At 47.0% G+C, this 15,410-nt stretch overlaps 1 protein-coding gene across 3 annotated transcripts in view; it reads left to right on the top strand.

Annotated features, from left to right (window-relative positions):
• The window catches only part of LOC121853531 (protein turtle homolog B-like), a gene marked incomplete at its 3' end in the record, with an annotated part of 46,688 nt that overhangs the window by 22,416 nt on the left and 8,862 nt on the right, over window positions 1–15,410 (top strand). For 2 of the 3 annotated variants that reach the window (XM_042347727.1, XM_042347726.1), the window contains 2 exon segments: window positions 1,173–1,350; window positions 14,669–14,839. In XM_042347727.1, the coding sequence (XP_042203661.1) occupies window positions 1,272–1,350; window positions 14,669–14,839 (250 nt within the window). 3 annotated transcript variants of the gene reach the window in all.

Genomic DNA, 15,410 nt, shown 5'->3' with positions numbered 1-15,410 from the left:
AAACTCTCACATTATATTAAGTAAAAAGTATTTCCCTCATGTTTTATAATTCTTGTAAATAAACTTAAGTGAAGGTATGTAGTTAAGGTAGAGCAGAGCCTCAGTGTCAACACCACCTACGTCTTCCCTGCAAGACTCTGCCACCACTTTGTCACGGAGATTCACCAATAGATTCTTAAGATTGCAGGATGTTGATCATTGCAAGGGTCGGTCTTATTTTATGGCAGTTATTTTGATATATGGCGGCAATTACTCGTAGTCAAGATGGCTGTTGGGGCAATTTAGGGGTGGTGTGTAAAGCTGTGTGTAATAATGATAAATAATAATAATTAACGGTTTATTGAAAAGGTTCAGCAGCCCGAAGGTTGAAAATATACTCTAGACAGAAATTACTTATTACATACAAAGACACGGGTTGGGTGGGTCGTTTAACAAAAGCTTTCCTTACTAAAAGGAGAAGAAACATGAATTGAAGATACAATTTATAGTAGTTTGCAGTTGATGGCCGGGGCTGGTCTCTTGCCATACTGTGTGAGGTTACGTAAGCCACGTGGTGCAGTAATTCATCCGTAGATGTTGACATGAAGGACCTCACGTGGTCATGGAGACACCAGGTGGTGTGGTGTTCACGTGGTGTAGTGACTCGTCCGTAGGTGTTTGTTGATATAAAGGACCTCACGTGGTCATGGGGACACCGTATGGTGTGGGTATGGTGTCACAGTACTTCACTCTGCTGGGTGATGTTATGTTATATCGTCGTCAGGTGTAAAGCCGACCCACTGTTGTTCCCAGAATGGTCTGATTAACACCGCCTGGTCAGAAGATGGTGGTCGGCTCCCAGGGGTGCTTATCTCACTGGTGGGTCACGGTTCTAGCAGGTACTATCTAGTGCTGAATTCACTGGCTTAAACTCTGATCTACAGTGATCCCACTTTCCGAAACAAAATTATCACTTTTGACGGGATTATGTTGATATCCCTGTGGTGAGGATGGGTCAAGGAGAGGGACTTGAGGAATGGGCCAGCACATTGGCCGGGGGCAGCTCCGCAGCAGGAACGTGTGCCCGATAGGTCTTGACCCTCCGGTGGTCAAGGATGTGTGTGTGTAATGTAATTAGTCTTTAACATCTACTCATGTAACATTTTTCTCTTTCTTCAACGGGACAACCCAAGAAAGGATCAGTACAGGTCACCTACAACCACCTGTGACCTCCTACAACCACCTGGAAGCACCTACAACCAGCTGGACTCGGCATCACCTGCCCAGACCAAATGAAGACGCACCTGCAGGTGACGGTTCTCTTCCTGCTCGTGGTGGTGGGGCGGGAGATCCTGGCGGCATCTCTACCAGGTGAGTCCTTAGAGTTATAGGGTCCAGTTGGTGGTGTCCTGTAGACCTTCTCTCGGCTCAGGAGGTTGGTATCCTGGTGCCCGGGTGTCCCGCAACTGCAACAGATCTCCAGAGCGCGACACTTCCCCGCCAGATGGCCGTACCTCTGGCATTTGTAACACCTTGTTGGTCTTCTTTCATACGGTCTTACTGGGATGTTCTCCCATCCCAGCAAAACGGAGCTTGGTAGCTTCTTGGGGTAACCAACCAATGCAGTTGCACTGGTCAGCTTCCGTACTATTGAGAGCTGGTCTCCGATCAGCTCGGCCAGTTCTTGTTTTTCAAGGTGTTCTATCTCGGTGTGGGAGATGACTTCCAACACCAAGTTGTCCTCTGTGCGAGCTTCCACTAGTATCTGGATCCCGTTAATTTCTGTTATGTTGGCTATTTGCTGGGCCTGCCCCCACTCCGCGAAGGTGACGATAAGGCCACCACTCACTCTGCGGACAACCCTTGTCACCCCCCCTGATTCCTGAGGAGTCAAAAAACTTCCTCAGGACAAGGAGGTTTAGTTGCTTGTGCGAAGGGCATTTGACTGGGTACAGTCTTACGACCTTCGCCTGGTCACAGGTCACCATCGTCAGGTTCACGTAGTACCTCGGGAGCAGAGAAGATCTTGCCTCGCCGAGGTGTAGTTCTCAGAGTGTGTGTGGTGTGACGGAGGGGAGGAAGTAATCACACGATTGGCTTCTCTTGGTCTTTGTGACACTCCCTTGACCATCCCGTCACACGTCACATCATTAACCTGAACCAACCTGAACCCACCTAACCCATCCCACCACACCCCACCCCACCCCACCCCATCCCACCCACCCACCCACCCACCCACCTCTGCGTTGGCATTGGACGTCAGTAAGTCATTAAGAACGGCTCATAACTTCATTAATTTAACAAGTATTTACGTTTATGGGTAGTTGGGTCAAAGGTTATGTATGAGGACACCCAAGTTAATTACCTTAATGAGCAGTGTTGCCAGATATGGCTACTGTCCTTTGTCACTTCTTTATGTTGGAAGTTTAGTGTTGTTTTTATTGATTGCTTAGTAATACTGTAATGTTTTACACACACACACACTCTCTCTCTCTCCCACATTTCCTCACACCGGAAGTCGATTATTAATCATAATTAATAAAGTCCGTCAATTATTCCTCGTCTAATTGTCGCTTTATTAATTATTATTTCTATTGTCATTCGTTTTATCTCATTATTTAACTTATTACCCACTTTGTCATTATTTGTTATTCTTTCATTATTTGCGTTTTATCAGCGCTTTCTTTCTTTTTTCTTTCTTTCTGCATCTCATAAGTTCAAAGAAAAATAATAAGCTTCGTTAGGTGTGTGTGTGTGTGTCTGTCTGTCTGTCTGTCTGTGTGTGTGTGTGTGTGTGTGTGTGTGTGTGTGTGTGTGTGTGTGTGTGTGTGTGTGTGTGTACGTACCTCCGCCTCACTTAATAAGTCTGTCTGTCTGTCTGTCTGTGTGTGTGTGTGTGTGTGTGTGTGTGTGTGTACGTACCTCCGCCTCACTCTTAATAAGTCTGTCTGGACCGACGTTTAATTAGCAGTTTGTTGAGATAATATTGTCTAGTAATTATCTCACTTTCTAATTATCTCAGTTATCAATTATCGAAGTCATTAATTACGAGTTATTTATTAATTACGAGTTATTTATTAATTACGAGTTATTTATTTATTATTAGTTATTAATTAATTACTAATTTATCAATTATTGTTTATTTATTAGTTACGAATTAATTATGAGTTACGTATTGATTATTATAAAGCATTTGAATTAGTTATCAATTATATGAGAGAGAGAGAGAGAGAGAGAGAGAGAGAGAGAGAGAGAGAGAGAGGCCATTAACACACTAAATATATACAACTTGTCGACATTAATTAGTGAAACTTGATCTATTGAAACCTTTGGTGACTCTCTCTCTCTCTCTCTCTCTCTCTCTCTCTCTCTCTCTCTCTCATGGTTATAACGTTGAAGCCATGTCATAACCTAATCTAATTTCCAACTATAATTGAGTCATTCATAGGCCACAAATACAGGTACAGATACAGGTCAGGTACAGGTCCTTTACAGGTGCTGATACTTATACACGTAAAGGTACAAATACGGCAAGATAGATAGATAGATAGATAGATAGATAGATAGATAGATAGACATGAACAGACTTATTTTAGCTTCACTAAAAATGACTTGACTTTTAGGCTTCTACAATTTTTTTTTTCAGTATAAAGAAAAATATTAAATATGATATTACAGAGAAATAATTTGACACTACAGTACTTACACTACAGTACTTACGCTACAGTACTTACGTTACAGTATTTACACTACAGTACTTACGCTACAGTACTTACGTTACAGTACTTACACTACAGTACTTACGCTACAGTACTTACGTTACAGTACTTACACTACAGTACTTACGCTACAGTACTTACGTTACAGTACTTACACTACAGTACTTACACTACAGTACTTACGCTACAGTACTCACACTTGTGTTGTTTAGAAGAGGATTTGACCTACTTATATGTAGGAACATTTATTAGTTTAGTATAGAGTACAGTACAGTACAGTATAGTGCTGTGCAGTACAGTACAGTGCAGTGCAGTACAGTGCAGTACAGTACAGTACAGTAGCTGAACGCATGAGTGGTCGTGGTAGGGGGTGGAGGAGGTGGTGTGTGTTAGAAGAGGAGGATGGTTGAGGTGAGGTGTTGAAGTGACGTGGTTAACTTCCGTAGAGGAAATTGAGTCAACGTGTGTGTGTGTTATCTCTCTCTCTCTCTCTCCACATCCACCGCCCACCACCCACATCCACCGCCCACATCCACCGCCCACATCCACCGCCCAGTCTAGTCCTGATCACATATTCAGGTGGTGTTCCCTTGATCAAGTCAGTCGCCTTAACCGTTACAGCTGCCGCCAGGTGGCTCGTGGGAGTGTTCTTGTGAAGCTTTGTGGAGCCTTGTGGAGCTTAGTGGAGCTTACCTTGTGGGAGCTTAGTGGAGCCTTGTGGAGCTTAGTGGAGCCTTGTGGAGCTACATGGAGCCTTGTGGAGCCTTATGGAACCTTATGGACCCTCTTTTAAAAACACTATAAATTTGAGATAACGAATCTGTTGGTTTGTATCTTCTTGTGTTAGGACTGTGGTGCAGGCCAGCGAACTAACCTAACCTAACCTAACCATACAGTTTTTATAATAAGTGAAACCCCGAATCTCTTTGGTAATTAAATCCAAACCCGTCATTCAGGCTTCGAATCCGGTCCAAAAGTCCTCAGTCCAGGAAGTCAGGGATTCAGAGTGGAAGCGAAGCCGATGGGTGGGTAGGGTGGGCGGGGTGGGTGGGGAGGAGGGGTGAGTCAGATCTTGGCTGGCTTCCTGCACAAACACATCGACCCGTGATACTTGAGACACTGGTTCGAATATTTATTTCCGTCAACTTATCCCCTCTGTAAACACTCGAGACTCGAACCTGAGATTTGACTGAACTGTCGGGGCTTCCTCTCCACTTTACCACGGCCCACTTGCCCCAAACATCCCACACTCCCTATACTTATATCCACACACCTATATTTCCGTATCCATACCCACACGCCTCCCACGCCCCCTTACCCATACCCACACGCCTCCCACGCCCTCTTACCCATACCCACACCGCCTCCCACGCCCCTACCCATACCCACACGCCTCCCACGCCCCCTACTCCATACCCACATGCCTCCCACGCCCCTACCCATACCCACATGCCTCCCACGCCCCTACTCCATACCCACACGCCTCCCACGCCCTCTTACCCATACCCACACGCCTCCCACGCCCCCTTACCCATACCCACACGCCTCCCACGCCCCTCTACCCGTACCCACACGCCTCCCACAATGAACTGACAATCAGAGAAAGTTTTATTTTTATATAAAAAATCGAGTCGATTTTTTTTATTAAAAATAAAAGTTTGGTTATTTATTCTTTTATATTTAAGAAAAAAAGACGCCAGCTTAATTTTCTATTCTATTAAGCTGAGTACACGAGAAAGCTGACGCGGGTTGAGCTTGAGAAGGAAAGAGAATGTCCCTCTTGGGTCATTAAGCTGTTGTCACACACAGTTGTTCCTTTAGTTATTATCATAGATAGTTTTACCCAATAATTAATCTCTCTCTCTCTCTCACTCTCTCTCTCTTTAACACAGGCAGCTAGGAAGAGTCGGAGAGAGAGAGAGAGAGAGAGAGAGAGAGAGAGAGAGAGAGAGAGGCAGGGAGAGTGGAGAAGAGAGGCAGGGAGAGTGAGAGAAAGAGAGGCAGGGAGAGTGAGAGAAAGAGAGGCAGGAGAGTGAGAGAAAGAGAGGCAGGAGAGTGAGAGAGGGCAGGAGAGTGAGAGAAAGAGGCAGGGAGAGTGAGAGAGAGGCAGGGGAGAGTGAGAGAGTAGAGAGGCAGAGAGAGAGAGAGAGAGAGAGAGAGAGGGCAGGGAATACTTCAGGTCGCGGTCTTTGTGAGAGGAACACTGGCCAGAGGCCCTGCTTCACTCTTATCTCCTGCTGGCGTATCGACCAAGACGGTACAGTGACGGTAGTGGTGATAGTGACGGGTACAGTGGTGGTACAGTGACGGTAGTGTTGGTACAGTGACGGTACAGTGGTGGTAGTACGGTAGTGGTGATAGTGACGGTACAGTGGTGGTACAGTGACGTATAGTGAAGGTAAGGTGATTGTCCAGCGTGGTACAGTGGAGGGTAATGAGACGGTACAGTGGGGGTAAATCTGGGTACAGTGGTACGGTGGGGGACAATGAGTACACTGGATTATGGGGTACAGTTAAGTACACTTAAGGTACAGCTAGGCACTGAGAGTATAGCAGGTACAGTTGGGGGACCTCCTCTCACACCTCCTCCTCCTCCTCCTCCTCCTACACCCTCTTTCTCCCACACCTCCTCCTCCTCCCACACCTCCTCCTCCTCCCACACCTCCTCCTCCTCCTCCCACACCTCCTCCTCCCTCCTCCCACCACCCCTCCTCTTCCTACCACCCCCTTCCCTTCCTCCTATCACCCTCTTCTCCTCCCACACCTCCTCCTCCTCCCTCCATCACCCCTCTTCTCCTCCTCCTCCCTCCTCCTCCACCCACCCCTCCTCCCTCCTATCACCCTTCTCCTCCCACACCACCTCCTCCCCCTCCTTCCTACCACCCTCCTCCTCCTACCACCACCACCACCACCACCACCCCTCCTCCTCCCTCCCTCCCACCACCACCACCACCCCCTCCTCCTCCTCCTCCTCCTCCTCCTCCTCCTCCTCCTCCCTCCTCCTCCTCCTACCACCACCACCACCACCCCCCTCCTCCTCCCTCCCTCCCTCCTCCTCCTCCTCCTCCACCTCCTCCTCCTCCTCCTTCCTCCTCCTCCTCCTCCTCCTCCTCCTACCACTCACCACCTACCCTCCTCCTCCTCCTCCCTCCTCCTCCTCCTCCTCCTACATCACTCACCACCCTCCTCCTTCCTCCTCCTCCTCCTCCTCCTCCCTCCTCCTTCCCTTCCTCCTCCTCTCCTTCCTCCTCCTCCTCCTCCTCCTTCCTTACCACCACCTCACCCTCCTCCTCCTCCTTCCTCCTCCTCCTCCTCCTCCTCCTTCCTCCTCCTCCTCCCACTCTTCCTCCTCCTACCACCCCTCCTCCTCCTCCGGGTCTATTCATCATTTCTCCCCAGAATAATTCCCTGTCATAATAGGTCCCTAAAACTCCATCACGCTGTCAACACTGTGAGAGTGAGGGAGAGTTAGTGAGAGTGAGGGAGAGTTAGTGAGGGAGAGTTAGTGAGAGTGAGGGAGAGTCAGTGAGGGAGAGTGAGTGAGAGTGAGGGAGGGTTAGTGAGAGTGAGGGAGAGTCAGTGAGGGAGAGTTAGTGAGAGTGAGGGAGGGTTAGGGGTGAGTGAGGGAGGGTTAGTGAGAGTGGGGAGGGAGGGCTAGTGAGAGTGCAGGAGGGTTAGTGGAGAGGAGGAGGGTTAGTGAGAGGAGGGAGGGCTAGTGAGAGTGAGGGAGGGTTAGTGAGAGTGAGGGAGGGTTAGTGAGAGTGAGGGAGGGTTAGTGAGAGTGAGGGAGGGTTAGTGAGAGTGAGGGAGGGTTAGTGAGAGTGAGGGAGGGTTAGAGAGAGTGAGGGAGTGAGTGAGTGAATAAGAGAGGGAGTGAGAGTGAGAAGATTAAAGAGAGGGAGTGAAAGTGAGTTAGAGAGAGGGAATGAGATGAGAAATGGGTTGGGAGAGGGTTAGAGTGAGTGAGACGGAGCGGGAATGTGATGATAATGAAAGGAAGAGAGAAACAACGTGTGTGGGTGAGAGAGACACGTTGTTTCTCTATCTCTCACTCTTCCTTCCATTATCTTTCCCTCCCTCTCTCTTTACCTCCATCATCATCTCTCCTGCTTCCAATTTACTATATGTTTACATTGATAAAAAATTTCCTTCTTTCCCCACCACTAATTACAACTAGCCAATCAGAATTCACCATTACTGACGCCCAGCTTTCTCATTCGTTAAACATTTCATGCAATGAGAACTTGGTATTATGAAGGCGAGGCTTTCATTGGTTGAAGATTTTTACCCAATGGGAACTCGGTATTATAAAGGCAAGGCTTCCTGATTGGTTGAAAAAGTTTAGTTTGTGACGTCATGCCCATGAGAAAGCGAGGATAGCGAAATGATGATGATGAGAGAGAGAGAGAGAGAGAGAGAGAGAGAGAGCTAAACAAAACAACCGACACAGATGGAATGTGTGGAGTGTCGGGTGTCATAGCGACTGTGTTGTGGACAAGGCTTCAACCTTAACACAAAGTGAGTGAGTGTAGAATGTTGATACATACATACATATATACATACATACATATTCATACCTCCACTCCATACTTGCAGGTATGTTTTACATATATACTTACATGTTTATACATACATACATACATACTTACATGCATACATACATTACAAAGTTGGGATAATATCACAAAGAACTTTAAGGTCGTTTTAAAATGTGTATTACAAGTTAACAAGCTAATAGAGTTATTACTGGGATAGGTACAGGTAACGCAGGTAATACAGGTCACGCAGGTAATACAGGTCACGCAGGTAATACAGGTAACGCAGGTAATACAGGTAACGCAGGTAATACAGGTAACGCAGGTAATACAGGTAACGCAGGTAATACAGGTAATACAGGTAACGCAGGTAATACAGGTAACGCAGGTAATACAGGTCACGCAGGCAGGTAACGCAGATAATACAGGTCACGCAGGTAATACAGGTAACGCAGGTAATACAGGTAACGCAGGTAATACAGGTAACGCAGGTAATACAGGTAACGCAGGTAATACAGGTAACGCAGGTAATACAGGTAACGCAGGTAATACAGGTCACGCAGGTAATACAGGTAACGCAGGTAATACAGGTAACGCAGGTAATACAGGTAACGCAGGTAATACAGGTAATACAGGTAACGCAGGTAATACAGGTAACGCAATACAGGTAACGGGTAATACAGGTAATACAGGTAACGCAGGTAATACAGGTAACGCAGGTAATACAGGTAACGCAGGTAATACAGGTCACGCAGGTAATACAGGTAACGCAGGTAATACAGGTAACGCAGGTAATACAGGTAACGCAGGTAATACAGGTCACGCAGGTAATACAGGTAACGCAGGTAATACAGGTAACGCAGGTAATACAGGTACGCAGGTAATACAGGTAACGCAGGTAATACAGGTAACGCAGGTAATACAGGTCACGCAGGTAATACAGGTAACGCAGGTACAGGTACAGGTAACGCAGGTAATACAGGTAACGCAGGTAATACAGGTAACGCAGGTAATACAGGTCACGCAGGTAATACAGGTCACGCAGGTAATACAGGTAACGCAGGTAATACAGGTCACGCAGGTAATACAGGTAACGCAGGTAATACAGGTAACGCAGGTAATACAGGTCACGCAGGTAATACAGGTAACGCAGGTAATACAGGTAACGCAGGTAATACAGGTCACGCAGGTAATACACCATCATATACAGTAGTGAACCGAACATTTATGGAATTATCCGGGCGATGAACCGTCAAAAAACCACCTGCCAGTGTACCGTCTATGATATTATCGTGTCTCGCCACCTGGAATCTGTCACCTGTTCGGACTGGCTGACCTCGTCTACATTGGTCCATTTATTTTGACAGTGAGTGTTTAAGGCAATAATCCATGACTGCCGTGAAGCCGATGGTCTATACCGATACTCCGATAACCGATAACAAGCTGTAGTCAGGCGCCGTGACGTCATTCCGTTCAACTGACCGCTTGTCATTGTAGCCGAAGCCAGAGTCAGTTAACCTCGCCCACATGTTCGGTCAAGTTTACTTTTTTTTCAGTTTTTACTGCGGAAAATCCTTAAATAAATCCGTTTGTGGGATCTATGACTCTATAATATGTTGAGGGATTTATCGAAGGTACATGTATACAGTATAATGGGTACAAGTGTTTGTTAATAATAATAATTACAGGTAGACGCTAAGGTTATAATTAATTATACTTTACCTGTTCAATAACTGTTCTTAGTTAGATAAATTATTCCACCTATGTTAATATTTATTGAAGGATTTTTTAATTTATCTGTATTTTAAACACACACACACACACTAACACATTCTTCCGACAAACCAACAATTTCAGGCCAATTAAAATCGCCATTACACCATAACTAATCCCTATTGGTCGAGCTGAAATCTGTCCAAGTCATTAGTACTAACTACCTGCACGGAGGGGGGTCGTTAGCGCAGCACCTCTAATTGCCCTGTTTTCATAATAGCTTGCAAGGGTGTGTGCGTTGAGACAAACTAACCAATTACTGTAGCAAATTGATCCATGTAAACGATGTTGTTACTGGTTATTATGTATGTTTTAATTGTTGTGGTTGTTGTTATGGTAGTGGTGGTGGTTGTTGTAGATGTGATGATGGTGGTGGTTGTGATTGTTGTTGTATTCTAGGCTCACATCACGGTTATAATTTGACAGTGAACCGTAGTGGTTGTCATTCATTACGACACACACACACACACACTCACCTCTACTGATTGGACTATTAATCATTTCCTCATAACTGGTGGTTAGAGTTGTGATTTGTAATGATTAGTAAAGAGTCGTACGATAATCCGGGCCTCGTAACTAATGAAGTCATGATTCGTAAATTAACGACGCTTCCAATCACAGTAACTTCAATGTTCAAGTAGTTTGTACCTGTACCTGTATCTGTATCTGCACTTGTACCTGTTCTTGTATCTGTACCTATATATGTACCTGTCTCTGTCTCTGTACCGTAATCTCTGTACCCTCAAGACACAACGCAGCGCTCAAAGAACATCCTCACGTACATTTAATATATATTTTTCAATTTTGTAAACAAGGAAACAAACTCACCGCTGGCTCTCAGTGTGGTGGCTCCTGCAGTATTTGTCGTCGGGTTTGTGTGCGTGTGTAGCAGGTGACGTCAAGGGAATAAAGGATAATTAATATTCTGTCTCAAGTGTTTGTTTTGCTTTTGGAAAGGATGACGAAAACGGAGGAGACGGAGGTAGGTTAAGGGAAGACTCTTCTATGATTCACTTAACCCTTTGAGGATGATAGTCTAATCCTTGTGATGACAATGATTTAACCTTCCAGGACTAAAGGGGTTATACAAACGCTCCACAACACCCTCATACACTCCACAACACCCCCATACACTCCACAACACCCCCATACACTCCACAACACCCCCATACACTCCACAACACCCACCCCCATACACTCCACAACACCCCCATACACCCACAACACCCTCCACAACACCCCCATACCTCCACAACACCCTATACACCCACAACACCCTCATACCTCCCACAACACCCCCATACACTCCCACAACACCCCCCTTACACTCCCAACACCCCCATACACCCCACTAACACCTCATACACTCCCCAACACCCCCATACACTCCTAACACCCTGCACTCTAACACCCCATACACTCCACCCAGCTTACCCTCATACTCCACAACACCCCATACACTCACAACCCACCCCCCATACCTCCCTGGCTTACCCCCATACCTCCACAACACCCCATACACTCCCCATTTCCCCCATACACTCCACAACACCCCCATACACTCCACAACACCCCCATAACCGACTCAAGTTTCTGTGAGTAAACATCTATTTCGGTCAGTTCTTAGTAGACCTCTCAGTGACCGGACTGTTAACTTTGGTGATCTGAAACACTCTGAAACACGCTGAAACACACTGAAACACTTTGAAACACACTGAAACACTTTGAAACACTCTGAAACACACTGAAACACGTTGAAACACTTTGAAACACTCTGAAACACACTGAAACACTCTGAAACACACTGAAACACTTTGAAACACTCTGAAACACGCTGAAACACACTGGAACACGCTGAAACACACTGAAACACTTTGAAACACTTTGAAACACACTGAAACACACTGAAACACATTAAAATAACAACCACCACCGCCACCACACAAATATCAAATGAACAACTACAATATTATCCCAGTCATTCTTCAGTGAGTAAATAATCATTGAGTTATAAACCGAGTAATTAGTTCCCAAATTTGCCTTAATGACGTTTACTTGTGTTAGAAAGATAACCTGAACTCCTGACTCGTAATTACCCGAGTGAAGTAGACAGGTGAAAAATATAATTGGTGGTCATATAATTACCTCAGTTTAGTCTTGTGATCTGGAATTTGAATGTTTGTGTATTTTGTGTATTTGGGTGTATTCAGTATATACAGTATATGTTGTATTTTGTTATTCTGTATTTTTATGTGTGTGTGTTTGGGGAGGACCTTACACTGCACCTTGATATCAGAGGTGTCATATCCGGTGAGCCGGCCGGATGCCCAAACATCCGGCCCTTTCCTCCGTGATCTCAGCCTCATTACCCAATCATCGCAGCGGGTCTGATTGCCTCATGAATACTCGCCGCTAATTGGCTGATCAGTTTCCCCAACATGATGGCCGTCTCGGATGGGGATTGGTTAGTTAAGAGAGGGAAGATGGGGGATTGGTTAGGTTAGGTTACGTTAGCTTAGGTTAAATTAAGTTAGGGTAGGTTAATTTAGAGTAATTTGAGGTACTTTAGGTTAGGGTACGTTTGGTTAGATTAGGTTAGTAAGGTAAGCTAGGTTAGGTTAGGTTAGGTTAGATTAGGTTAGTAAGGTAAGCTAGGTTAGGTTGGGTTAAGATATAAGGTTAGGTTAAGTTAAAGTAGTTTAAATTCGAGAAGTAAGTTGTATTAAGTTAGGATTAAGTTCGCGAGTTAAGTTATATTTAAGTTAACTTCCTATATTAAATTAACCCCGAATCCTTATTATATTATTTGTTAATAACGTAAGGTAGTGTTGAGATTCGTCTTCACACACACACACACACACACACACACACACATACACACACACACACACACACAAAACTCTTCTCTCGACTCTTACTCCAAATCAATACACCCCCCTCCCCAACCAAGGCCAGCACTACTCTCACTCTCCTTCAAACTCTCACTCCAAGGCCAGTCCCACTCTCACTCACTCACTCTCCCTCCTCTTCCTAATACGTTTACTGAGTGTGTGAGAGAGACCCTCCCTATGGTCAGTCTTTGTATGTGAGTAACGACACATTGTCCCTCCCTCCTGACCGCTTCGTAAGGCTATTCAACGAGTCTATAGTACAGTCTTCCCCTCACCTGAATAGTGCCTCACCCTCACTACCACCCCCCTCTACCACCCCCACACCCTCACTACCCACACTACCACCCCCACCACCACCCCCCACACCACCACCCCCACACCACCCCCACACCACCCCACCCCCACACCACCCACACACCACCCCCCACACCACCCACCACCCCCACACCACCCCCACACCCACCCCCCACTACCACCCACCCACCACCCCCACACTACCACCCCACACCACCACCCCCACTACCACCCCACACCCACCCCCACACACCACCCCACACTACCACCCCCACACCACCCCCACACCACCACCCATTACCACCCCACATTCACCCCACACACCACCCCACACTACCACCCCCACACACCAACCCCACACCACCCCCACTCCACTACCACCACCCCACACACCACCCCATTGCCACCCCCACACTACCACCCCCCACCACCCCACTACCACCCCACACCACCCCCACACACCACCCCACACTCCACCCCACACTACCACCCCCACCACCCCCACACCACCCCCACTACCACCCCACACTACCACACACACCACCACCCCCACACTCCACCCCACACCACCACCCCACCACCACCACCCCCACACCACCCCACCCCACACCACCCACACACACACACCACCCCACACCACCACCCCCCACACTACCCACACTACCCACCCCACTACCACCCCCACACCACCACCCACACCACCCCCACACTACCACCCCACATTGCCACCCCCACACCACCCCCCACACACCACCCACACCACCACCCCACACCACACCCCACACTACCACCCACACTACCACCCCACTACCACCCACCCCACACCCCTCCACCCACCTCCACCCCCCACTACCACCCCCACACTTCCACCCCACTACCACCCCCACATGCCACCCCCACACACACCCCCCACACCTCACCCCACACTACCACCCCACACACCACCCCCACACTCCCCCCACACTGCACCCCACACTACCACCCCCACCTGCTCCCCACACTCCACCCCCACACTACCACCCCACATTACCACTCCCACATTACCACACACCCTTCACACCCCCACATCAACTTTCATTGTTGTGTATAGAGCTTCACTGTTCTTGATTATTAAAAAGTAAAAATATAAATAAAATATCTTTCGAATATTAATATATAAAAACAAGAGAATTCAAGATAATGAAGAAAACAAAAACATACGAAAAAAATAAAAATAAATCTGTTAAAAAATCCTTTCCTTTAGCAGATTAAAAGAGACAATTTTACCAGCACTCAGACCTTCGATAACTCGCCCAGACGCTCACAGTTGGAGTGACAGAACCAATCGTAACTTTCCGCCTCTCAGACCCTTGTTACTGATTGGTGGACAATACGTGACGTGTCCTCAAGCGTGATTTATTGTGTGTGTGTGTGTGTGTGTCCTTTCCTTCAATCCCTCCCTCCTTCCCTCCACTAAATTCTTCTTTCCCTCCCATAGTGTTGCCAAGTCTGCTGCCTCCCTCCACCACCCTGCTTGGCCCAGCAGAGGAGACAGCGGCCCCACCAGCAGGAAGCTCCCCGGTGTTCACTCAACAGAACAACACTGAAAACCGCGCTCAAGTTGGCACCACCGCTGTTCTTCATTGTCTCGCTCACAACGTCGGGGAGAGCGGTAAGAACACGGTGAACAATTGTTCCATTGAAGACTGAACATTTCGTACGGTGGGCCTGAACATGTAGTGAACATCTAGTACTAAGGGCTGAAAACATAATCAGGAAAGGGTAATGTAATCAACGTGTGTGTGTGTGTGTGTGTGTGTGTGTGTGTGTGTGTGTGTGTGTGTGTGTGTTGTGTGTGTGTGTTTTACCGATGAAGGTTTAGAGATTGTAATAAAGGGGATAACTACCAAGGGAGAAGGAAGAGGAACAGAAGGACGAGAAACGGAAGAAAGAACGAATGGGAAGAGGGAGAAAGTGAGTCAATGAATTAGTAACCGAAAGGAGAGGAAGAGAGAGAGAGAAAAGAAAGGAGGGGAGTGAGGAAGGGTAGGAGGAGGGAAGGAAAGATGAAAGGAAAAGAGGAAGAGGAGTAAAATATTAGCGTCACAACTACTGTTTTAGTCTCTTCTCTTCTTCTCTTCCCTCCCTCCACCTGATGAACCTTTGAAAACATGAGGAAAGAAAATCGAAGACGACACCTCAGTTCTCAGCCCTTCATGCAGGAGAGTGGGGGTAGAGGG

Source organism: Homarus americanus, unplaced genomic scaffold, assembly GCF_018991925.1.
Source record: "Homarus americanus isolate GMGI-L3 unplaced genomic scaffold, GMGI_Hamer_2.0 scaffold4896, whole genome shotgun sequence".
Classification (NCBI taxonomy): Eukaryota; Metazoa; Arthropoda; class Malacostraca; order Decapoda; family Nephropidae; genus Homarus; species Homarus americanus.
This window is presented reverse-complemented; position numbering and strand designations above follow the sequence as displayed.